Source organism: Ictalurus furcatus, chromosome 15 (genome assembly GCF_023375685.1).
Source record: "Ictalurus furcatus strain D&B chromosome 15, Billie_1.0, whole genome shotgun sequence".
NCBI classification, from domain to species: domain Eukaryota; kingdom Metazoa; phylum Chordata; class Actinopteri; order Siluriformes; family Ictaluridae; genus Ictalurus; species Ictalurus furcatus.
In genome coordinates this window covers 10,954,726-10,980,059 of record NC_071269.1, presented here as the reverse complement: position 1 = coordinate 10,980,059, position 25,334 = coordinate 10,954,726, and the positions used below count along the sequence as shown (strand labels likewise).

The 25,334-nt window shown below is 40.9% G+C and overlaps 1 protein-coding gene across 6 annotated transcripts in view; it reads right to left on the bottom strand.

Moving 5' to 3' along the window:
* Nucleotides 1-531: 531 nt before the first annotated feature.
* Nucleotides 532-25,334, bottom strand: part of tns2a (tensin 2a) — a 48,838-nt gene continuing 24,035 nt past the window's right edge. For 3 of the 6 annotated variants that reach the window (XM_053643094.1, XM_053643099.1, XM_053643098.1), the window contains 25 exons: nt 20,357-20,395; nt 19,545-19,586; nt 19,283-19,332; nt 18,581-18,764; nt 18,412-18,462; nt 18,144-18,266; nt 17,771-17,835; nt 17,251-17,334; nt 14,759-14,871; nt 14,411-14,471; nt 14,248-14,323; nt 14,005-14,134; nt 11,931-11,996; nt 11,374-11,490; nt 9,880-11,268; nt 9,452-9,617; nt 7,648-9,260; nt 7,168-7,299; nt 5,377-5,472; nt 4,690-4,767; nt 4,338-4,415; nt 3,835-4,003; nt 3,677-3,745; nt 3,046-3,075; nt 532-1,810 (listed from right to left, as the gene is read on the bottom strand). In XM_053643094.1, the coding sequence (XP_053499069.1) occupies nt 1,669-1,810; nt 3,046-3,075; nt 3,677-3,745; nt 3,835-4,003; nt 4,338-4,415; nt 4,690-4,767; nt 5,377-5,472; nt 7,168-7,299; nt 7,648-9,260; nt 9,452-9,617; nt 9,880-11,268; nt 11,374-11,490; nt 11,931-11,996; nt 14,005-14,134; nt 14,248-14,323; nt 14,411-14,471; nt 14,759-14,871; nt 17,251-17,334; nt 17,771-17,835; nt 18,144-18,266; nt 18,412-18,462; nt 18,581-18,764; nt 19,283-19,332; nt 19,545-19,586; nt 20,357-20,395 (5,163 nt within the window). In that variant the 3' untranslated portion in view covers nt 532-1,668. The remainder of the gene's footprint in view (nt 1,811-3,045; nt 3,076-3,676; nt 3,746-3,834; nt 4,004-4,337; nt 4,416-4,689; nt 4,768-5,376; nt 5,473-7,167; nt 7,300-7,647; nt 9,261-9,451; nt 9,618-9,879; nt 11,269-11,373; nt 11,491-11,930; nt 11,997-14,004; nt 14,135-14,247; nt 14,324-14,410; nt 14,472-14,758; nt 14,872-17,250; nt 17,335-17,770; nt 17,836-18,143; nt 18,267-18,411; nt 18,463-18,580; nt 18,765-19,282; nt 19,333-19,544; nt 19,587-20,356; nt 20,396-25,334) is intronic. The other 3 variants (XM_053643096.1, XM_053643095.1, XM_053643097.1) reach the window with 3 other exon arrangements.

Sequence of the window (25,334 nt, the reverse complement as noted above, 5' to 3'; positions counted from 1 at the left end):
TTTAAATACAGGGTGACCAAAAATTCTCCATATACAGGGGACTAGGTTTGCCAGCACCACATCAGTCGTGTCTTCATTAGCGGATGTTCACTTCGTTGATTGACAATCTTTGTTAATAAGTTTGGCAGCAGTGTCGTGTGTGATGTGCTCACCATGTTTCCCGTTAAAGTCCATCATGACCTTGCTCAGCTTCCCGATCCAGCCATGAGAATGATTTCAATACCACCTTCTTTAGTCAAAGGCACTTCTTAAACACTATCTGAAAAAATACCATACAATCTAAGGATGAAAAATTTTTGGAAGGCATTTTGTTAAAAAGTGTTAATTTCTGCCTATGTATGGATAATTTTGGACATCCTGTAGTTGAAACTTTTTTTTTAAGTGAATATTTCCTTGGAAACATGATTCTACTTTGAAAACTTGCTTGAAGCAGGCCAAAATAAGTCAAGTGATTAAGCTGAAAATGTTGCCTTTACGTATAAAATACAAATTATATTTCATTAAAAAAAAAAAACATTGATAAAGCATCTACTTGGTACCACAGCTTTACATTTATTATATTCATTTATGCTTATATTGAAAAAATAACAGTTTAAAAATCCATTTCATATAAAAGTGTCCTTCCATTAAGTTTTTTTTCATCACTTTCCAAGCTGCATCTGAGTGAATATATTACTAAATACAAAGATCAACAAGAAAATACAGAGTAAATACAATATATTAAAGCTGGCAGACATGTCTGTCTCTTAGAAAGCCATAATGACTCTGATACATGCAAACAAAATACATGACTGAATAAAGCTTATAAATATACGAGTGCTCAGCAAAGCTTTTTAGTTAAGTAAAAACTTTAGACCTCCTTTTTACATTAACATGGTTATGACATGAAAATGAAATACATTAATATAAATTTTGAAGTTAAAACTTTTAGAGCAGAGTATTTTTTAAGAAAGTAAAAAGTATTTTTCTCGGCAGTTTGATTACGACGCGATAACATGACCCATGTTGCTGAGTACTGCAACAGGAGCTGAAAGCTTATTCTGATTAATTCTTTCTCTATTTAACTTCATTTCGAAATGAAACGTCGATCTATCTGAAAACTATAACAATTTTTTGACTCCAGATAAACTCATTTCTTCCCTGGTACCACCACCGTATGTCTGCTCCGCCCACACCTGTCTGCACGCCTGGCCCACTGCATTCTCGCATGCCACCTTTCTCAATAAAACGCGGAGTCTCAAACATTCCGCTGTACTCAGTTATACAGTGTGCCAGATTGGACACGCGTAGCAGCTAGTCTCTATTTAACTACTTAAAGCTGATTAATGAAATGCATAAAGAAAGACTGTTGCTCGTCAGCTGTGGAGATATTTGGTATTTGAGTGCATGTACTGTCTGATAAGATACTTTTCATATGGTATAAAAACCAACCAACAGTGCTCAATATATTCCTACCTCAATGATTGTGACTTCTAATAGTGTGTTATTAAACCTTCAATACGTCAGTATCACTGTTTAGTTCATTTCACTTTGGTTTGGTCTTGAAGTACTTCAGCTACACAACAGACTAGTTTTCAGTGCTTTGGTAACTCTTTTTAACCATGAGTCACTCTATCCTTCTTTCTTTGTGAGGGATTGATCATCTTCTCTCTCTCCCTCCCTCGTCCTCTAGCGCTGCTGTGGCCCCAGCATGACTTTGTTGATGAAGTTAACGATAGCAATGGCAGGCTGGTCAGGGTCGAGCTCGGCAAACAGGTGACACACGTTCTCTGCCACGCTGCCTGGTTTCTTAGCTACAAACCCAAACACTCTACAAGGTAAATGGAGAGACGTGTGAGTGAGGATTAGAGACAGGTGACCGAAACCTCCATAAATGAGGACATTTATTCATTCATTTATAAAGCCAGTAATCAATTTATTCCCTTGTGTGCTTCCAAGCTGTTTCACCAGAACATTAGAGAACAATGTTAAGTTTCAGTGTTTTAAAATTATTTCCCCCATTTTTTTTTTTGTTTTGTTAAATGCTATTTTCTTATATAATTGCATAGTTCATGGCTAAAGAAGCAAAAATATCTGTAAGGATCACTGCTGGAGATTTGCAGAAGATGGCAGTGTTTTGGAGTCAGTTTTCAAAGTAAATTCTACCTCTGCCCCAACAAACTTACTTGGAAGGTGTGACAAAAGTAATAATCAAAAATGTAGGAGTCTGCAGTTCATTAGACACTACTGGAACTTGGACTACAGCCAGGATCAGATGAGAGACAAATAAAGCACTCAAGGTGGGTTTGGCTTAAAAAGGATGGTTATGCAGAAAGGACCCTAATCCCGACTCTTGAGTATGGTGAGGGATCTGAGATGATATGTGGCTTGGTAGGATAATGACAATGACAATCTGGATGCCTTCTGAATCATGGCTGGAACTGCCAGCAGGACAGTGATCCAACATGCGAGTCCCTGACCGAAAGCTCATTGAAAACCTATCAGGTGAGCTGAAAAGGAGTATCCTCGAGTCAGGAGCTAGAACCCTGGAGGATCTGGAGAGAATCTGAGTTGAACAGTGGACTCTTTGCTCTGTGTTCAAACTTTATAGAAGACGACTCTGTGCGACCTCCCTTTACCATCATAACAGCACTAAGTACTAAATGCAGTGGTGCCAATAACGTGTGTGGCTTTGTTAAAATGGTTCTTCGAATATTTTCAATCAAAGCTTAAATGTGTCATTTTTGGTGCGAGTTTAAACTAATTAACCACAAAAACCCTTTTTTCATAAACTTTTTTTTTTTTCTAAACCCATCTTGACCAAGAGTGCCAATAATTCTAGAGCTGACAGTCATTTGCAAATTGCTAGTAATGTCACTTGAAACAAAGCATAAAATCCAGTCATTTTGGAAGATGATCCACGTGTTACTGAAATTTAAACTCGGAAGAACAAAAGGGGGAAAGATGAACATAAAAGATGCCAAGCGCATGAGCAAAACACTCAGAGAGAGAGAGAGAGAGAGAGAGAGAGAGAGAGAAAAAGAGACGTACACACTGAGCACTTACTTAGACGTTGTGCTGTCTGAGTTAGTCCACCTAGAGCAGAGGAAGACGGAGACAAACACTCAGAAACACGTGCGCACACAAAGCTGCAGGCAACTACACAAACATGCCATCTGTCTCACACACACACACATACACTTGCTGGACCTGATCTTTAAAAGTCTACTGGGTTATCAGTAAGTAATTCCACTTTGTACTGTGGTGGAGATGGGAGTCTGGTTAACGTCGGCTTCATGCAGGAGCATTTACAAAGGAACAGAATCAAAACACAAGCTGGGCAATTCCGTCTACACAGATATACGCTCTCAAACCTGGACACACAGAGCAGCCTGAAAGTTCATGCACAACCTGGCAGATTACAATTTCATATACAAAAATCATAAAAGTGAAAGTCAAGCAAGTTTTAGAAAGCCGCACTTTCCACGTACGCATACGATAAGTTGAACTGACTATACAATGAATGACCAGAAAATAGTTCAAGTATATAAATAATATAAATCACAATAAATACATTTATCACAAAGGACACAACACTTCACCACAGTCTAGAACATTTCCAGTCCCCTACATTAACACTAACAGTAATGATGTGGGTGAGAGCATGAGCAGTGTGTTCAGCATACTGTAGACTCACCTCCTGTCCTGTGGATCTACGCTGCTAAACGTCACGCTGTTAATGGGGTAGTGCCTCCTGAAGAACACCCTGGAAAACAGCATTAGTCCGAAACAAATAAAGAACTAATAACAACAAATGTGTGGAATGAAAAGCAACTGTGAAATAGGTAGGTGTACCGGCGCTGACTGTCGGTCAGAGTGATGCCCTGCGTCGACACTTTGAAGTGCACTACGGTGGCAGAGGGCCGAGGGCTTAGTGACATCATCACGCCTGTGGCTTTAGCTACTGCCTGCGGTCCTGTCAGAGACTCAGTCTCCACCGAGTTCAGGTACAGCACATTACATGCTGAGGAGAGATTAACACCAAGTATGAGAACTGGTGAAGGAAAGAAAATGTCTCACAAGAAGAAGAAAAAACTCTTATGAGAGGAAAGAAGAGTGACAAATGGAGGACCAATGAGAAGAGAAAAAAAAAAAGCTTCTGGTAAGTGTTTGCTCCATCGTCAGGTGTGAGTTTGTGGGTACAAGAAAGAAGTAAGAATTAGGGAAGAAGAAGAAGGACTTAGAAGTGAATGAAAAGGGAATGATCTAAAGAAAATAAGAGGAGGAATATGAAGAGAAAGAATAATAGTAAGGTGGAAATGAGAAGTAAGAAGAGGTGAAGATGTGAGGGTGCTCACCTGCTCCCTGTTTCAGTAAGTCTGCTGCTGTGCTCATGTTACTGACTGGCTGCACTTCCAGGCTCTCTGTTATGGGATCTAAAGGAGAGAGAGGCACACACAAAGAAAACATCAAGGTTAGATTTTTAATACTGTTATTTCTTTACTCCAACAAACCATTAAACTCTCCAAAGACTGGGAATGACTTGTACTTAAACGCGCACACATTTCAACATGTGTCATATTGTTAGTTGGACTTCAGCATATTCTGTGGTTGGTATTTTGCAGTGTTTATATGGCATTCCTACTGCTGATATTTTGTGATGTTTGGCAGTTCCATCAAACCTCATTAATGTGTGCTGCAAGTGTTTACCCTTGTCAGGGATGCGGAGAGCACAGGGCAGAGAGATGGGTGTAATGGAATGCTGATACACCAGCGCTGATAGACTCCCTGTGATATACATATACACAGAATTTATTGCGGATTTCATACCATTTAACATACAGCAGACTGTCACCAGACAGAAAGACTCACAACTCCTATATTCTCACATGCTGCAGCTATGAAATCAAAAGTTATTCTTTTAATTAAAACAAAACACAACACTGAATTGTCACTTCAATTCAAGACTACCTGATATTTTTCAAGTTCATATGGTTTAACTTATGTTAAGTTTGATATCTATTGATTCAACACACAAACTATCCAGAGTTAAAGCCCAGATGTGTTTTATTTAAGCTGAGAAACCAGCAGCGATTGTGGGTAAACAAATGTTTCATGTCCACAAAATTAAGGTGTATTTTAACACAAGGCCATGTATGATCAAGGTTTACCTTTTTGATTAAAATACCACCCAATAAAACGCACTAGTAAATATAATTTAATATAATATCATTAGCAAATTGTAAACTGTGATGAAATACAATACGTTGATACTGAATATTGTAAGTAAAATACAGAGTGTGACACAGTCCTGAAGTTGTTCAAATTCCAAGGATGTTAATCAGTGTTGGGTTTGTTCAGTTGTTTTCAGATGCTTTGTTATGCTATGTTGCTTACCAAAGTGGGGTTCATTTTGACAGCCTTTGATTTTCACCCCTCGTGGCCCAGTCTCAATTAGGAAATGTCTCACCAGCTGTTCCATGGGATCTCCAACTGCTCAGAAACACAATATAAATATAGAAATGTAATGTTTTTGGTTTTTTTTTTTATAGACATACAGGTGGTAGCATCAGTTCTTCATACAGTTGCACTCAAAATTATTCAACCCCCACTGCAAATCAGGTTTATTGTCAAAATTTACAGACTTTCAGCTGTTTGCAATGAACAAGTCAAACAAAAGCAATTAAATAGTTACAACGAAAGCTTGAAGTGGTTCCCCAAATTCAACTGAAAATGCAACTTATAATGATTTCTCCAGTTTCAAAATTATTCAACCCCCTAAATAGAATCCCTCACAACAGCACAAATATGCAAAACAGGTGTTGCCTCAAGCCCACTTAATGCAATTAATTAAGGGCTTCATTAGTTGCAGTAATGAAGTTGCCCCTAGCCAGTTCAGGTATTTCATGTATTTTCTGACCATAGCTACTTCAGGTATTTCATGTATTTTCTGACCCTAGCTACTTCAAGTATTTCAGCTCAAAATCATATAAATAAGCCACAGAAGTTTTGGGATTTTGTTCTGTGGAGCGATGAAACAAAACTGGAACTTTTTGGCATGATGGATCAGCGGTATGTCTGGAGGAAGAAGAATGAAGAAAGAACACTCTGCCCACAGTCGAGCATGGTGGTGGCTCGGTGATGCTCTGGGGCTGCTTTGTATCCTCTGGCACTGGAAACCTGCAGCGTGTGGAAGGCAAAATGGATTCAGTGAAGTATCAGGAAATCCTAGGAGAAAACGTCATGCCGTCTGTGAGAAAGCTGAAGCTTGGGTGTTGTTGAACCTTCCAACAGGACAATGATCCCAAGCATACCTCAAATTCCACCAAGGCTTGTTTGCAGAAGAAGTCCTAGAAGATTCTACAGGGTCATCACAGTCACCCAACTTGAACTCCATAGAAAATCTCTGGTGGGATTTGAAGAAGGCAGTTGCAAGAGGACTAGAGGACATTGCTCATGAGGAATGGGCTAAGATTCCTCAGGAACGCTGCCAGAAGCTATGCATCTCGTTTGCAGCAGGTCATAACAGCAAAAGGGTGCTCTACTAAGTACTAAAGATGCTTGCCATGAAGGGGTTGAATAATTTTGAAACTGGAGAAGTCATTATAAGTTGCATTTTCAGTTGAATTTGGGGAAACCACTTCCACTTGAAGCATTCGTTGTGTTGAACTATCTTGATTGCTTTTGTTTGATTTGTTCATTGCAAACAGCTGAAAGTCTGTAAATTTTGACAATAAACCTGATTTGCAATGGTTGTTGAATAATTGTAATTGATTGCAACTGTAGTACCATTTGAAATACATGGATCTGTGCAGGGCTTTTTTTCTTTTGCTGAAAGGTAACTTTGCCATGATTTAAAATGCAATTGTGCATTGAGCAGACCAAAACAAAATGTCCACTGGGGGGTGCTAGAGACAAACCTAGAGCTTCACTTGCAAATGGCCAGATGTACACAAAATTAAGACTAATCCACATGAGTCCTCCAGCAGTGAACACTTTAACAGATCTATCTATGTCTGGTTCTTCATACATAGTTGAACTATTTCAATCCTTCCTGTATTTTTAGCTCTGCTGAAGTACTTCATGTTCAGATTTAAGGGTTTCCTGTGGAAGGGCAGCTATGCAAGTGAATGGGGAAAATGTTTAGTTGAGGAAGTGCCTGCACTGAACACTCATATAATGCTGTACCTTTGCAGGAATTGTTGCTGATGTTGGCAGGTGGTGAGGCCACTTTGAGGGCCAAACCATAGGCCCCCTGGAAGGAGTTGCTATCCCTGATGATGAACTCACCGGGCTCTTTTTCCTTCAGAGCTGCAATGGCTGTAGATGGAGGAAAGAGAACAAGAGATAACAAACTTGAAACTTCAGTGTTTAAGACAGATGTTCTGAACATTTAACCTTTGCTAACAAAAAACAGCGGTAGAGTGGAAATTCCAAAAATATTTTTGGTTCACTTTTGCATGAACCATCAAACAGCAAATAAAAAAACAATGTTATTTAAATACATATCTTCATACAACTATTCATTTTGTTGTGTAAAGAAATATGAGTATTTTGAATGAAATACAAGTACATTTGTCCTGGAGCTGTTTGGGCTAAATGCATTGGCTCAGTTACAGCTGTAAAAACTATGGGAAGTCCTCTGATATATTGCACCATCTAACTAACCTTGTTCTCGGGAGATTCCAGGCTTATACCAGAAACGGGAGCTGTCCTGCACAAACTTCACACTGACCCTGCTGCCCGTTTCACCCTCTGCTGGCCCTTCGTTCTGCCCACCAGATACTGTCACCGCTCCTACCAATGGTGAGAAGGTAACATGGTGTTGGCCAGAGGGAGAATGACTTGTGGATGCTCTTAGAGAGCCTGACCTCCCATTGGGTGACCCTGGCAGGGTACCCTGGCGTCTTTTCTCTGGCAAAGGAGGCTGGGTAGCAGTGCTGTCAGAAGGTGGGTAAGTGGTTGAAGAGAGGGCCAAGGTGGAAGTCAAGTAAGAATCAGAGGCACTGCAACTAGGATCAGGATCTCCAGATGATGTGAATCCTGTATCCAACATCAGTTTCCTGCCTAGAGTGGCAAAGCCTGGCACAGGGGGTTCAGGGGAGGAAGAGCCATTTAGGCTGCCCAGTGGTGGCTGAGGTGAAACAGGAGCAGAAGGAGATAAATTTGGAGTCTCTGGATCAGAAATTGATGGCACTCCATTGCTGTGAGGCTGGGTTGAAACGGACTCTGATATTTGTATTTGGTGAATGTGCTGCAGTGAATGAGGAGGAACAGAGTGTAGAACCGTCTCATTTTGAACTGGCTGAGAAGCTGAGATGGGCAGACTGCCTTCCTTGATTTGCTGGCTAGTGCTTTGTTGTTGATTTGCCTTAGTAAGAGATGCTGGGGCAGAATGGATAGATGGCACTGGGGCTTGTGGGTGACTGTTGGCTGTGGGTATTACGGGGGCAGAATGTGTGGCGCTCTGTTGAGGAGATGGGTAGTGTGTGGAGCTCTGTTGAGGAGCTGGGCAGTGTAGGGAGCTCTGTTGAGGAGCTGGGCAGTGTGGGGAGCTCTGTTGAGGAGCTGAGCAGTGTGGGGAGCTCTGTTGAGGAGATGGGCAGTGTGTGGAGCTCTGTTGAGGAGCTGGGCAGTGTGGGGAGCTCTGTTGAGGAGCTGAGCAGTGTGGGGAGCTCTGTTGAGGAGATGGGCAGTGTGTGGAGCTCTGTTGAGGAGCTGGGCAGTGTGTGGAGCTCTGTTGAGGAGCTGGGCAGTGTGTGGAGCTCTGTTGAGGAGGTGGATAATGTGTGGAGCGCTGTTGAGGAGGTGGGCAGTGTGTGGAGCTCTGTTGAGGAGGTGGGCAGTGTGTGGAGTTTTGACTAGAAGGGGAGCAATGTGTAGAGTTCTGATGAGGAGGTGAGGATGAATGTGGGGAGAGCTGCTGAGGAGTTGAGGAATGTGGGGAGAGCTGCTGAGGAGATGAGGAATGTGAGGAGAGCTGCTGAGAAGAAGACAAGCAATGTGTAGAGATTTGTTGAGGAGAAATGGAAGAATGTGGTGGGAGTTGCTGAGGAGAAGGGGAATGTGTAGAGAGCTGCTGAGGAAGGGTGCAGTGCTTCTCTGATATCAATGTGCATGACTTAGGGGGCTCTGTGGATGGACTTCCAACTCGATGAGGCTCTGGTCCAGAGTTTGAGAGATTTTGCTGGAGAGCTGGGTTCATTCTCTCCTGGTGAGCGGTGCTGTCTGTGCTCATCTCTGATGATCGTGCTTCCTGATCCCGTACGCTCAGACTGGGGCTGGAAATAATGTTATGTTAGATGAAGGAAAATTAGTGGTTTTATATAATCTCCTTTGGGTGTTGGTAAAACTACTATTATAATCAGTCTAACAACTACAGTTCCATTGAAGTTATTACTATTACCAGTTTAATTAATTGAATGTTTATTTAATTTATCCTCTATGTACATACAACCAAAAGCTCAGTCACCTCTCTTGTGTATGCAATGGGCTGCTGGTGTGGACTGGAGTGGGTGGTCCAGACATATCAGAGGGGGTGGAGCATGGTCCATGTGCTTCACGATGCAGCCGTCTCAAGGAACCATGGGTTATATGGTCCCGCCATCCTACATTTTCACCTGGAATCCCAGAACCATCTGATCAAAAGGCAGAAAGCCTTGAGCCTAGACTCCTAAACATAGCTTTCAGATGTGTCTTCAACTGGGTAAATGTTATGATGATATTCATAAAAGAAAAGCAACACTTTTTACATTTTAGATACTATCATTGGATTTGTTTAAAATTAAGTTAAACTGGCTCTGGCACATGAACACTTTAGCACCAAACTGGATGAAACACCCTATTTGTTTCAAATAAATATTCTAATGAAATGCTTTGATCATGTTTGTGGCATCTGACCTGAGTGTGTGCTGGAGGTGTAGTGCTGCTGGTGGGGGTCTGAATGGCTGTAGCAAGAGGTGTAGTTGGGAGGCAGTGGAGAAGTGGAGTCTGACTGATAACCTGAAGCATAGCCACGGCTCTCAGAAGGCGAGGGCTGGTAGGGTGAGCAGGGGCACATCGGGTGAGATGTCTGGTAGCTGCTGGAGCCACTGCTGTACTTGATATCCAGGTGGGCATGACTGTGTGATCTCGAGGGTTCTGGAAATGCTGGGTGACCCTGCGGAAGTGGGTCAAAGGTGAAAGCAGGCTCGTGACCTGGGGGGCCATATGGTGACAAGGCAGTTCTTCTGTGCCAGTACTCAGCTTCTCGTTCTCTCTCCCATTGTAGCTCTGCTTCTCTGTCCCTGTCCCAATGGAGTGAGACCTCTCTACCCTGTCTTAACCCTGCCTCTCGTTCCCAGTGCAGTTCTGTCCGTCTTGGAGCCTCGGATCCTCTGCTTCGCCTTAAGCCACCGTCTCGAGGGAGCTCTTCCCTTTCCCAGTGCAATCCTTCACCTCTGTCAAGCCGTAAAGTGTGAAAGTCCTCTCGTCTCAAGCAGCAATCACGGCATGGGCAGCTAGGGGGTGGTAGGAGGCCATCTACAAGCATCACGTCATGATAGGGTCCAGCTGCTTTCGGGTTGTGCGGGTGGTTTTGTTGTGGCTGGGTGTAGGGGAGGAATTCGTCTGACCTGCACAGCAGTCGTCCACTAGGGGAAAGTGTGTGAGGGTGAGGGCAGAGTTCCTGGGATGGATAAGGGCAAACATGCCTAGAAGGACCATGCAGGTAGTGCTGAGAGCCTTGCTGTCGGTCCCACAGCAGGTCTGGAGGTGGGAGTGCCTGGTGTGTGTGACCTCCGTGGTGCTGGCACAGCCCTAGTATGTTTGGTGTAGGTACTCCTGTGTGGTTGTTGCTGGGAGCTGAGTGGTCCAGGCAGTAGCCATTGGGCAAGTGATGGAGTTCAGAGCAACGCTGTGATCTGTAGCCCATGCGGCAGGAACACGAACGAGCCAAAAGCAGCGACCCAGTATTTTCTGGTGAGAGTGAGTCGCCATCATCCAAAATTGCTGTCTCCCGTTCACGATCTCTGCAAGTCCTTCCACCCTCAATTCCTCCAAGAAGCCGCTCCAGCTCCTCCCGCTCTTGCGGAGTAGGTGGTGGCCGTCTGGGTGAATCTTCAAGGCGATCAGGTGGAACTGATGAATGCCCGGAGTCGGTGCTGTGTGACAGGAGATGACCTTGTCTCTCATCAGAGATTTGCCCTGGACTACCATTAGTGGATAGAAAGGAGGAAGAGCAAGCAGCACGTCGCTTCTTCACCTGAGCATACAGACTGCCATCCAGAGGTCCTCGAGTGTGTGCAATATCTAAAGCATGACAATATAACTGATCTTAAGACTTAGTAAGAACAAAATCTAACCATAACAACTTTAAAAAAGCACATCAAAGTCAAAATATAGGGTTTTTTGTACCGTCTTGACTGTCTTCATGTCTTTGGTTCAAGTTGTCATAAGAATCCCAACGCACTACTTGATCAGCTGTATTATAGTCAACTGTGACTGCTGGGTCATTCCGCTGGTATTCTCGTCCTAAACCATATATAGAATCACTTTAAACACCGTAAACTTTAACAAGTATAACTGAATTTCCACACTCTGATAATATTTCAAAGTATTTAAGAATGACTTTTCCAACAATACGATTTAGTACAATAATGTACACATCTTCCACAGATGTGCATCCACTCACACGTTTAAAAATATCTTGTACAACCATAACCAAATGACTATTTTAACATATGTGCTAAATATTTTAGCATAATTATTTTGTGTGTTGAATACAGGATCACTGCATTATTATTATATTTGAATTTCTGAAGCACCATTGCCGGCACATTCTGTCCCATATACAATGGGTGGTGGGTTTTGTGACATTAACAAATAGCACAAAAACAAAGCCCTACAAAGTTGTATAAAATATTTCTTGAAAAACATTACAATTTTGCAGAATTTTAATATGAAAAAAGTACCTTTAATTTTCTCTGGTCCAGAAGAAAACACAAATTCCACTGTGGCATCAAGGGGAAATCTGTCATCTACAGAGACCAATGATATATTTAAAAATTCACTTTAAAAACAGGAGAAAAAGCTAAAAGATCTTTTCTACAGTGAATATAAAACATCTACACCCTTGTTAAAATGGCAGGTTTTTGTGATCTAAAAAAAAAGAAACCAAGATAAATCATGTCTGAACCTTTTGTACCTTTATTATGAAATTCTAACCTATTGATTACAGTGAAAAACAATAAGAATCATTTTAGGGGGGAAAATAAAAATAAAAATGTACAATTAAGGCTCTGGGTTACTGATCGGAAGGTTGGGGGTTCAAGCCCCAGCACTGCCAATGCACCATTGTTGGGCCCTTGAGTAAGGCCCTTAACCCTCTCTGCTCCAGGGGCACTGTATCATGGCTGACCCTGCGCTCCTACCCCAGCTTCCTGAGGTATGCGAAGAAAAGAATTTCCACTGTGCTGTAGTGTATATGTGATCAATAAAGACTCATTATTTATCATTAAAAGTCATCAGTCTGGCACGTTGCAACTTAAAGCTGTCAAATTGGCTGAGCATCTCCTGTGCACAGCTCTCTTCAGTTCATCCCACAGATTTTTGATTGGATTTAGATCTGGGTTCTGGCTGGGCTATTCCTAAACCTTGAACTTGTTTTGGTGAAGCCATTCCTTTGTTGATCTTGATCTGCTTCGGGGCGTTGTCATGTTGAAAGGTGAAGTTCCTCTTCATCTTAAGTGTTTTAGCAGAAGCCCAAAGTATGATGTATGATGATACCACCACCATGCTTCCTCATGGGGATGGATTTTCTTTTGGTGATGTGCTGTGTTTTTTGCGCTAAACATATCTTTTGCTATTATGACCAAAAAGTTAAACTTTGGTCTCATCAGACCATAACACATTATTCCACATGTTTTTGGGATATTTGTAATTTTTTTTTTCGTAAAAAAAAAAAGGCTTCCATCTTTATTTTATGTTGCTGTAGGCCTCTGGCAGCCTGTTCTGCTGTTTTCTGCTGATCTCCTCATCAATTTTAGAGGGATGTCCTGTTCTTAGTGGTGTCACAGTCGTGCCATATTTTCTCCACTTGTTGATTGTCTTTACAATGTTCCATGGTATATACAATGCCTTGGAAATTTTTTAAACCCTCTCCTGATTGATATTTTTTCAACAATGAGATACCGTACCTGCTTTGTAAGCTCTTTGTGGCCCATGGCTTTTCCAGTTGGACGTTACCAAGAAGATGAACGGTTGTACTTTATTTGGGGTTAATCAGTCACATTAATTGATGGCAGGTGTATACTAACTAGTATTTAACATGACGTTTAATGAGTATGAACACAGCCACATTCCCAATTATAAAAGGGTGTGCACACTTATGCAACCAGGTTATTGTAATTTTTTTATTTTTCATCCACCCCAAAAAATGAAAACGACTCTTCTTGTTTTTCACTTTAATTAATAGGTGAAAATTTCACAATAAAGGTGGAGAAAAGGTTCTGACATGATTTATCCTTTCTTTTTTTTAGATCACAAAAACCTGCCATTTTAACAGGGATGTGCAGACTTTTTATATCCACTGTATAAGCCTTCATCATCAGTGCTTCATTACACTATAAATTATCAAACAAACACTGTATGTCACATTATGAGATTAGTATAACGGACAAGCAGCTGAAGTTTATTCCACAGTCCTGCTACAAAGCCAGGAGAGAACGTATAGAGAGCATGTCATCTCAAGTAGCCAGCTGTGGTAGGCAGGTGTTATCCATTGAGAGTAGATCTGGAGAGTAGATCTTATGAATTCTCTCAACTGGGGATACAATGGATTATCGGCAGATATCAAAACTAATTATATTTGAGTTAAAACAGTTCCCCTGGGGATCTGCCAAAACAATATTCTTGACACGGTTTGGCATTGTCTCAATCAGGATGAAACATGAAACTTTACAGTCAAACAGTGAAACAGCATAATAGGCTAGGAAAATCAGTATAGAGGAATGTTCAGGATGGCGGACTTCACTGAGGGTGGGGTACCTGAGCAAGCTTCATCAAGTTCTCCTTTCCCGAACCACAGCTGTGCTCCGTGGATGGTGCAGGTGTGAAACTGGAGTCGGAACACCGTGTCCCTCTCAGTGGCCTGAAGTCGTCTGTGATAGCACTTCACCTATAGAGAATTAGGGGAAGAGTATAGTAAGTTGTGGTGTTTGTTAATGGTTTAAACTGAGAGGAGGTGGCAGCGATTATGTTATGCTGAGTTTGATGGACAGCTCTACGCACCATAATATCTCCTTTCAGCAATAGAGCAGGCTCAATGGTCACACACAGCTTTCTGCCTGTTGAACCCTGCAAATCACTGCAGAACACACAGACACAGGAACCTTTAGCTACACAAGCTGGTGATTCAGTTAAGAATAAAATGCTTACTTTGAACATAACTCACTATATGCCTGAGGTGTAGACCAGCTGCATGGACTGATAGATCTTCAAGAAGGGCAAGTAACCTGTGGACAGTGGAACAAACAAAAGACCCAAAAGATAGTGAGAGATAAATACTGAGATCAAGGTAGATTGATGGTGGAATGTGTTAAATGCTTCCAAGACCCTCTCCTCCACAGCAACAGATTAAAAACAAACATGCTCTGTTTGTATGTGTGCATTTTCACGAGGAGTGGTTACTGACAAACCAGTGTTAATTCTCATTGCGAACACACAATCACGCACACCAGCGCTAAAGCATTCCCATCAACATGATACCCACATCAAGCTAAGGATGAGGTCATCCACTTACCTCCATCAGCATGAAACTTGGGGATGGTGGGAATAAGGACCTGATGGAGGAAAAGAGGACTGCTGTTCATCTTTATGGCCCCTGATAGAAGTCCACCAAAATAATATATATACCTGAAGTGAGAGAGAGAGTGTAATCATGAGAGTCATGCTTTGACAAGACTGTAACTGTTGTAACATTCATGCCAATAAATGTATACTACAGTATATGAGCAAAAGTTTGTGGACATCTGACCATCACACTCATATGTGTGCCTTCTGTTACTACAAAGTTGGAAACACACAATTGTATAGAATGTCTTTGTATGCTGGAGCAATACAGTTTCCCTTCACTGGTACTAAGGGGCCCAAACCTGTTCCAGCATCAAAATGTGCCTGTGCACAAAGTGAGGTCCATGAAGACATGGTTTGCCAAGGTTGGAGTGGAAGAACTCAAGTGGACTACTCAGAGCTCTGACCTCAACCCCAGTGAACACCTTTTGGATGAACTGGAACGTCGACTGTATGTCGATTCTCCTTGCCCGACATCAGTGTCTGACCTCACTAACGCTCGTGGCTGAATGAGCACAAATCCTCAATGCAACACTCCAAAACCATGGACCATAGGCAAAATCAGTAGACTTGTCCATCATCTCCAATGTCCACATAGCTCCCCAACCTCGTCAACAAAAAGGTTGGGGAGCTATGTGGATAATGGAGATGTTCACGGACATGTCTGCTGATTTTGCATTTCCACTGCATATTGCACAACAAATTTTACATAGGGTCACTGCACATTCATACACACACACTGACACTTTACTTATGACTACTGTACATTTTTTATACACACACTACAACAACTGCTCATGAATGTCTAATGTACATTTTGAAGCCTGCCAACTTGTAATATATTTCATACAGTCAATTTGTACAGGAATCTTAGTCTGTAAATAACTTTGAGAGCTCTAAGAGATATGTGTGTGTATGTATATATATATATATTATATATATATATATATATATATATATATATATATATATATATATATATACACACACACACACACACACACACACACACACGGCAGGACCTTGATTTTGTGGTCAGTAAACCATTTGTGTGTTGATTTTGATGTATGTTTTGGATCATTGTCCTGCTGGAATATCCAACCACGGCCCATTTTAAGCTTTCTGGCAGAGCCAGTCAGGTTTTCATTTAATATCTGTTGATATTTGATAGAGTCCATGATGTCATGTATCCTAACAAAATGTCCAGGTCTTCTGGCAGAAAAACAGACCCAAAACATTAAAGAGCCACCACCATATTTAACCATGGACATGAGGTACTTTTCCATATGGCTACCTCTCTGTGTGCGCCAAAACCACCTCTGGTGTTTTTTTGCCAAAAAGCTCTATTTTGGATTCATTTGACCATAGAACCCGATCCCATTTGAAGTTCCAGTAGTGTCTGGCAATCTGAAGACGCTTGAGATTGTTTTTGGATGCGAGTAGAGGCTTTTTTCTTGAAACCCTTCCAACTTGTGGTGATGTAGATGAATTCAGATTGTAGTTTTGGAGACTTTCTGACCCCAAGATGCAACTAACTTCTGCAATTCTCCAGTGCGTTGAGACAATATAGACACGCGTCCTCTTCCAGGTTGATTCATAACATTTCCAATTGACTGGAACTTCTTAATTATTGCCCTGATGGTGGAAATGGGCATTTTCAATGCTTGTGCTGTTTTCTTATAGCCACTTCCCATTTTGTGAAGCTCAACAACCTTTTTGCCACACATCACAGCTATATTCCTTGGTCTTACCCATTGCTATGAGTGACTAAGGGAATGTGGCCTATGTGTTACCTCATATTTATACCCCTGTGAAACAGGAAATCATGGTTGAACAATTTCCAGTTAAACGTGTACTAAAAATACAAAATATCAATGTGAATATAGTTCAAATATAATATCAAATATATTTTTCTCATAGGAATTCATAGGGGTGCCAATAATAGTTGTACACCTATAATTAAAAAAGATTTATTTAATTCTTTTTATTTATTTATTTATTTTTATTTTATGGGGGGGGGGGTGTTGGTTGGGGGGGGTTAAACCTGTGTTGTGTTTGCAATTGTTTCATATCCATGAAAGCAGAGTATTTTTGTGCATTTTCTGAACAAAAGATCAAAAGGTTAAACAACTATAGACATTTATAGACAAAAAATAAAGAATTTTTCCACAGCCTTCGTCGCTTATATTGACCAAGGGTGCCAATATTAATGGAGGGCACTATATATATATATAGTGGAGTGGAGGCTGTTATTACAGCAAATGAGGACTAAATCTGGAATGTGATGTTCAAAGAGCACATATAGCTGTGCTGGTCTGGTGTCCACAAACTATTGCCCATATATAGGTTAACTGAACTGAATAAAGAGAGAGGGAGAAGTGCAACAGAATGTAAATAATGTATAAAATAGTACTGTATAAGACAAAAAACAAAACAAAACACCTGTTCTGTGAGGGCTGGAGAGAAGGTGACACTTTGTCCTCACAAAATTTCCTCATAGCCAGTGTGCTGAGAGCCTGATCTGCCCTGTATAAAGACACACAGATCAAGTTCATTATGCCCAAATTCTCAACCTGACTTCACTGGATAAACTCATGTGGATGCTGCAGACTTCCACCCAAGAACAGCTACCTTTTGTTTGTTGTTTTTGTTCTGGACTTTATCCAATTTCCTTTTCAATTTAGTCACCACCAATTTTCATTCACTCATTAGTTCTCTCTTGTAGTTGAACCACAGCTATGGTATAACCAGGATTAAAACCTGTGCTCTCCTGATGAACGCTTTTAATATTGTGCCACTCAGTAGCCAAGATTATTTCTTGATATTGATATTAACTTGATGTTAAATTATCCATTCCTTCCAGACTACTTTGGGACACAGTATAAGAGCTTTGGGTTACTTTCTTTTATATTTTACATGCTACACACAACAGTTTTGTGTGGAGAACTGAATGGAGACTCACCCTGCTGATATCTTGCTGTAGTGCATGTATGCAGCGATGATAACTCCCGTCTTTCCTTTATTACCCTGTCAAAAAAAAACAAAGAATTAGGTTTAATTACAGGAATTTTTTTTATATAATAAAAGTTGCCTACTCATAATTTTTACATACCACATTCATGCTTTTAAATTATGGTTACAGGTTATTGTCGGTTGTAAAACAAAGCATGAGATGTTAAGTAGCTCTAGATAAAATCTTGAAATGAATTATATTTGTTGTTCCCTCCTATCTGAAACCAGAGCCATATAAATATATTAGCATTTACACAAGACAGCCTGTGGGCATCCTCCTGTCACCCTAAGTGAACTTTCTCAAGACATTTGTAACCCCTGACCTTGCAATGCAGAACCACCACATGCTGAGGGTCAGAGTTCAGCCATGTCTCCATGGCTTTGCACATGGAACAGATTTTGTCCAGCGGAGGTGCATGTAGGTCCGGCCAGCCAAAATCATGGACCTGAGAGAGAGAGAGAGAGAGAGAGAGAGAGAGGGGAATGGAAAGATAATGATGGAGAACGAAAAAAACTCACTCAGCTCTGTCAAAAACTATTTACACTATATTTCCTTGTAAGCGGATAATGAAATGTCTATAGTAAGTCTACCTTGGGGTTAAGCCGTGTGATGTCATGCCTTCTCTCAGACAGGTTGAGTAACTGCACAGGACATTAAAATGTAAAGGTATTAAAATGAGCACTGCAAGGAAAATGCTTTCATTGCACAGTTGCACACTAATTTAATTGCACACTGAGATGTAAAACCAGAGTTACTGACCAAAAACTTGTCCTGGTGTTTGGACTTGAGCATAGCTGCCACTTCTTTGAGATTGAGGCGATAACGCTGCTCATCCAGCAGAGGGGGAAAGAAGACGGAGATGATGCGCTCAGTGATGTAGGTGAGGTCAAAGTTGTAGTGGCGCTCCATCACCCTGTCCATCACCCGATCCACACTTATACTCCTGAGAAGGGGGATTTTACATGTTTAGAGTTAAATGCTGTTATCCTTTAAAATATTCACAACATTTGTAACAGAAGCTTTGGCGATAAATAGTGCACTGTGAAGTTGGCGGGAAGGAGACAGCTATTGACGAGAGTGAGTTAGGAAAATATTATGCATCCAGCCCAGAAAATTACAAACAGTCTTCTGCAGTTTTTGGTAACGTGTTGAATTGGTGCACAAGTCATAGGCATGGGGTTTTGATATGAAACATCCAAGCTGTCAGTCTGTTCCAGCAGAAATAGCCAAGTCCTTAGTCACATGCTTGAGCGATGACTCTCTGCATATTACTCCACACTCAAAGCCAAAAGAGATTAACTCAGTGAACGTTAGCAGTTTCGTTCCACAGATAAAACCCACAAATTTATGGTCCAGGATGTTTGTAAAGTGTAATTGGCTCAGGTCTCATGCAGGTCTGCTGCTGAAGAACGCTCACTGTCTCACTGCTATGTTGCATAGTGAAAACTCTGGAAATTTTACCTGGGTAGAGTACTTCTCGGTTTGGTGTATGTCAGAGATTTGGTTGAGCCCTGAAGAAAAGAGCCAAGATCCGATGATGATGATGATGATGATGATGATTATTATTATTATTATTATTATTATTATTATTATTATTATTATTATTATTATTGTGTGTGACTATCACTTTTTCTCCACATATATAAATGTAGTAGTGTATTATATCTGTTTGTAAAAATACAATGAGAAAGAAAGACATTGGACAGTAAAAGAGCATTCTTACCAGATGTTGGATGTGTCGAGAGGAGGCCGTTCCTCTCCGCTGCTGTAGATGAGAAGCAGGATAAGGTATGATAAACACAGCCAACAGACAAGAATGTGTCTTTATATTGGCCTCAATTTTCCTGAATGCTAAACAACTTTAGAGCAAATCTGGAAGAAAAATCACTTGGATGAATAATTGAAATTCTCTAGTAGCTTGGACTCTCTCCTCCTGTCATCGTTTCAAAATGAAGAGCAACACTGAACTCCTTGGAAGTAAGTCTGTCAAATTGTTTCTGAAACTTTCCAAACAATTAGTGTCCTGTGCTTTCAGAAAAAAAACTACACCTGTCCTACATGATTTAAAGTGCATATGGTACTTAAGGCTTAAAATGTAAACTGCATGCACCTTTCTAGGTAAAAAAAGTGCACAGTAAAAGGTACAAACGCTGTACCCTTGAGTGTACTACCCAAGTGACAAGGAAAGGTACAGTTTAGCGCCCTTTGTTTTGATGGGCTTGAGGAAAAACATTTTAAAAAATCAGCAAGAGTTTAAAAATATTTGCGAACAAACATATATTTAATAGAGCTCTTTTTCAGCACTGAGCAGAATGATGGAGGGAGGGAGTCAAGTGACTAAATAAGCGAAAGAAAATGGAGCGAAGTGACGAGACTAGCCATCTAGCACAGCCAAGAACTCTTGCAATGCAATATTCATTCATTCATTCATCTTCAGTAACCACTTTATCCTCGTCAGAGTTGTGCTGGGTACGGAGCTTATCCTGGGACCACTGGCCACAAGGTATTTACAATACGAGAGAAAATTCAACTCACCAAATCAGAGGATGGGGCCGGGATACAGGGTGTGCTGGCCTGCAACGAAGAACAGTAACTTGAGTAAGGAATATGGCAACATCCCCATCACCTACACATGCACGCACACATACACTCTCAGGCCTGCCACTGTTCCCTTCTACCCCTGCTCTATTCCTCTCTCCGTGTGGAGGATGAAGAGAAGGGAGTGGTGTGTTGGGAATGGGCAGAGGAAATGCTTCCTTACAATGACAGATAAGCTAGAGGGAAAAACTCACATATGCTGCTGATTGTGAGAAAGTAAGAGAGAGAGAGAAGTGTACATCCCTGACTACTGGGAATTGGGGTGACCTTTGACATTCCTTATGGAGAATACAGCTAACTACCTGGCTACCTGGCTCACATCAGGTAGTCTGAACAAGTTCTCTGTGTGTGTGTGTGTGTGTGTGTGTGTGTGCGTGCGTGTGCTCGTGTGCTGACAGTCATGCTTATGTGCTGACAGTCATGCTTATGTAATGACCCACTGCAAAAATTTTTCCAACCCCCCCCAACCCTCCCCCACCGAACACATCCGCTCCTGTTTGTTTGGCCACAGGAAAAGGGCTGAGGCCAGAAGATCTCACTCCACTGGCCTTGGTTTGTAACTGTGTGTGTAAATATGTTGTGTATGCGTGAGAGAGGTTATCAGATTGGGTTGTATTTTGGTTGTATGACACACTGGAGCAATGAATGTATGATGCAGAATTCTGGTTTGTTGCATATTTCCAGGAAAGTGCAATCGAGGCCTTTGGGTGTATAGAAAAATTGGATGGAAAAAAAAAAGGTTTTTAAATAATAAATAAAAAGAAAAAGGAGCCAGTAGAAGCGCTGATGTCAAATTAAGTCTCTATGTACAGTTTGGAGTGTGTGTGTTGCTAGGTGGGCTCCCATTATAAAATCTATTTTCCAAATGTCTTGGCTGAAATCTGAAAATACACATGCAGAAGGATTTGTTCATGTAATTCATAAGCAGTTAAATTCGCAGCTCTCAGACTGCATGTAAAAAAATAAGCAATCTTGTGTAATAAATATACACTCAAATACACAGTCAAAATTCTGGACATCTGCTCCTCATTTTTACTCATTTTGGCCTTTAGCAAAATACATAGTGTGTCCAAACAGAGGTAGTCAATCAGTACGTTTACATGGACAACAATAATCCAATATTAACCCGATTAAGACAATAATCTGATTAAGACACTAACATGTAACCAGCGATTATTGATGACCTTAATCTGACAAAGTCATACTTGAAGTAAACACAAATCAAATTAAAACATTTGGAGTACTCCTGTTTTAGTCGCATTATCGATGTGCATTACAGACATATAAACACCTTAATCACACTATTAACGTCGTGTGAGAGTTTTCACTGCATTTTGTGACAGGACACTCTCACACACGGCAGTGCTCAACCGTTTGACGGCAAACAAGAGAGCACGGTTGCGTCCAAAACCACGTACTTACCTGCTATATAGTAGGTTAAATACATGTATACATGGTAAATATGCAGTTTGGGACACAGCCCATGGCTTCAAGCAGTCGTCTATTAGCACGTATAGCATGACAAGTAATTAACTGCACTTGGAGCTTTCAAAAAATTAAAAATGAAACAAACAGAACTGTATACGGGACCATAACAAAGACCAACTGTATGTCGATACGTGAAATTCTGGAAGGAACGTCAGACGGCGTGGCGTGGGGACGTAATGATATGTGCCGTTAATCGCTCTATGTTCTATATTATAACATGTAAAATGGGTACATGAAAGGAGTATTCTAAAAGCGACTCATGTAAACACCTTAATCACAATATTATCTTATTCAGAATAAGGTCAACAGTTAGATTATTGTTGTCCATGTAAACGTAGTCATTGTGTTACTCCAAGTGATAAGGTGAAATCTAGAGCCGTGGTGGATCACTACTAAAGTCAAGTAAGTAAAATTAATATATGCCAGATTAACATGATTAATTGTATGGAAAATGGGCAACTACTCCTAAACATAGTAGACAGTGTCTGTTGAAGTAATTAGTACACATAACATCTTTTCCCTCATTTTTTAACCCACTTTCCACATGGCCAATTTTATTCATATCTTCATCAGGCCTGTTTCTTGTCAAATTCATTTGTGCCTTCCTTTCCAATGACCATCAATCATTCTAATGCCACAAAACTACTTCTCCACTACCATTAACCCTTGTCTCCACAATTCAACTTTTCCTTTTACCCTTCCTCTCCTGTGCTCCATCTCTATTGTCCTTTCACTCTTAAGGTTTTTCTCCTCACCGCGTTCTCCCTTCTTCATTATGCCTTATTCCATACATTTTCCACTAACTCCCTCAAAGCTCCCCTTTTCCCAATGTAAGGCTTTCCTGCAGTCCTTTTCCCGTGCGTTTCACTCTTGCTGGGTTGGGGGGCCTGCAACAGGGGAGCATTATGCCAGAACAAACACACCAGATTCCATCTCCTGGGCCAACACTTATGCACTCATTTCCTGCAAAAGCTTGCTTTTTTGCTCCCTCTCCCTCAATCCCTAGAATTCGGTGTCCTTGCCTCTTTTCCCGTTCTCTCTCTGGGTTTCACAGGGCAATTAGGAACGGCCCAACATTCGAGTGGACTTCCATCGTTGTGTGAGATTAGGCTCTATTATGCCATAAAGTTAAACGTCAGACTGACTTGGCGGGAGGTGAATGTAAATATTTCTTTAGGCCAAATGAAACATTACATACTTTTATACAAAACTCACTTGTTGAAGCAGCTCTCCAAATACAACACAACCTAACCATAATTTCTGTAAGATGTGTGTGGAGTGGCATATAATATCCAGTCTTTTCAGAGAGCATTAAACATTCCAGATGTCTAACACAGCCTGAGGTCATGTTAAGTTCAATATAGGACAGTGTGGGGATGACAGGGAGCGTGTGTGTGTGTGTGTGTGTGTGAGGTTTGAGATTCTGTATAATGTAAACCAAGGGGCCTGTCTCCAATTCTGATGGCTCCTAAAGTGATCTAAAGTAAACACTGACACGCTTTGATATACATGCTGCAGGTAACTCACTGGGAAACCCGCTTTCTGAGGTTCTGGGTTTAGAGCTTGCTGACGTTTGCCTCGATCTAACTAAAAAAAAGGTATGCAGTTGGGATCAGTGCAGACGGCATCTCAGTGCTAAATAACTACTACATTCTCTATCTGAGAGGCAGACTATAAATGATCGAAGAGAGGGAGAGAGATAAAAATGTAAGGATAAGGATAGGAGTGGAGAAGAATGGGTGTGGTTGAAAGTGACATTGAGTGATGGAGGGAGGAAGAGAAGGAAGGAAGGAAGGAGTGGAGGAGAGGGAGGGCAGACATAACCTCTGGTGTAAACAGTGTCATTAATGAGATTAGTCTGGCTGGAATGTAGTGTTTTCAGGCAAAAACACTGTGGGGGAAGGTGGGGGTTTTCCTTTGAACCAACAATGTTCTTAAATTTAACCTTTCGTGGTCAGCTGTCTTCATCAACAGATTAATCCTAGGTTCTTTGTGCGTGGCTACTGCTCAGTACCTACGAAGAGGTTGCTGCTATACACACACTGGCCACTTCATCAACTACTGCATAAATGTTCTTCGTAAGGCATACAAATACAAAAAACATACACTGTTAAGTTTAGTTTAGTTTGAACATTCCAGCCAATTAAACCACTTGTTTAACAAGTTTCATTTTTAGTTTGTACAACACGGCAGCGCACGTTTTAAGCTGAATTTATTTCAGCATTTAATTTGATCATTTCTGGTGTGCATGAATGCGACTATTAGTTGTTTTACCCTTTTACTTATATCTCTTGTGAATGACAAACTTAGTATCTTGACTGTCATTATTAATAACATTAACTACATAAAAGTTTTTTCTTTGTCATGACTAACGAGAAATTTGATCCGTATAATTCTCTTTCCTCTCCTATGAACTGTAATATGGCAACGATGAAAGCAAGGGCAGATCTGCTTTATGTGACTCTGAGATGTGGAAATATAACAAGGGTTAAAAGCCTTGCAAAACATGCAGCATGATGAGGTAAGTATCCCTGAGGGCTGATAAGGAATTAATGCTGGTGCATCTCATGTGCTGACAGAACTGACATTCAGTGCGTTTACATGAATAATAATCATCCGATATTAACACAATTAAGACGATACTCTGATTAAGAAACGACCATGTAAACAGCAATTATTGATGACCTTAATCCACCTAAAGTCATACTAGAAGTAAACACAAATTCGAATTAAGACATGTGGAGTACTCCTATTTTAGTTGCATTATCGACATTTATTATAGACTACGGACTATAGACATTGACTGCAGTAAAATAATTATTGAGCTTATTCTGAATAAGATAATATCGCAAATAGATGACTGCTTAAAGCCGTTGGCTGCGTCCCAAACCTCGTACTTACCTACTATATAGTAGCTACAATACATGTATTTCGCCTACTAAATAGTAGGCAAGTACGCGGTTTCGGATGCAGCCGTGCTCTCTTGTTTGCCGTAAAACAGTTGAGCACTGCCGTGTGTGTGTCCTGTCGAAAAATGTGGCGAAAACTCCCACATGATGTTAATAATGTGATTAAGGTGTTTACATGTCTGTAATGCACATCGAAAATGCGACTAAAACAGGAGTACTCCACAGGTCTTAATTCGATTTGTATTTTCTTCGAGTATGACTTCAGCCGGATTAAGGTCATCAATAATCACTGTTTACATGCTAGTTTCTTAATCAGATTATTGTCTTAATCTGGTTAATATTGGATTATTGTTGTCCATGTAAAAGCACTGACAGTCATATCCTTTACAATGTGCATACACTTTACTGAGTTCTGCTCAGAAGATTCCCAAGACTGGTCATCTCCCCAGCAGACTGGTTCTCACACACGCTGATGGACCACTTCCTAAACAGCTGTTCCTATCGGACATAGTTTATAC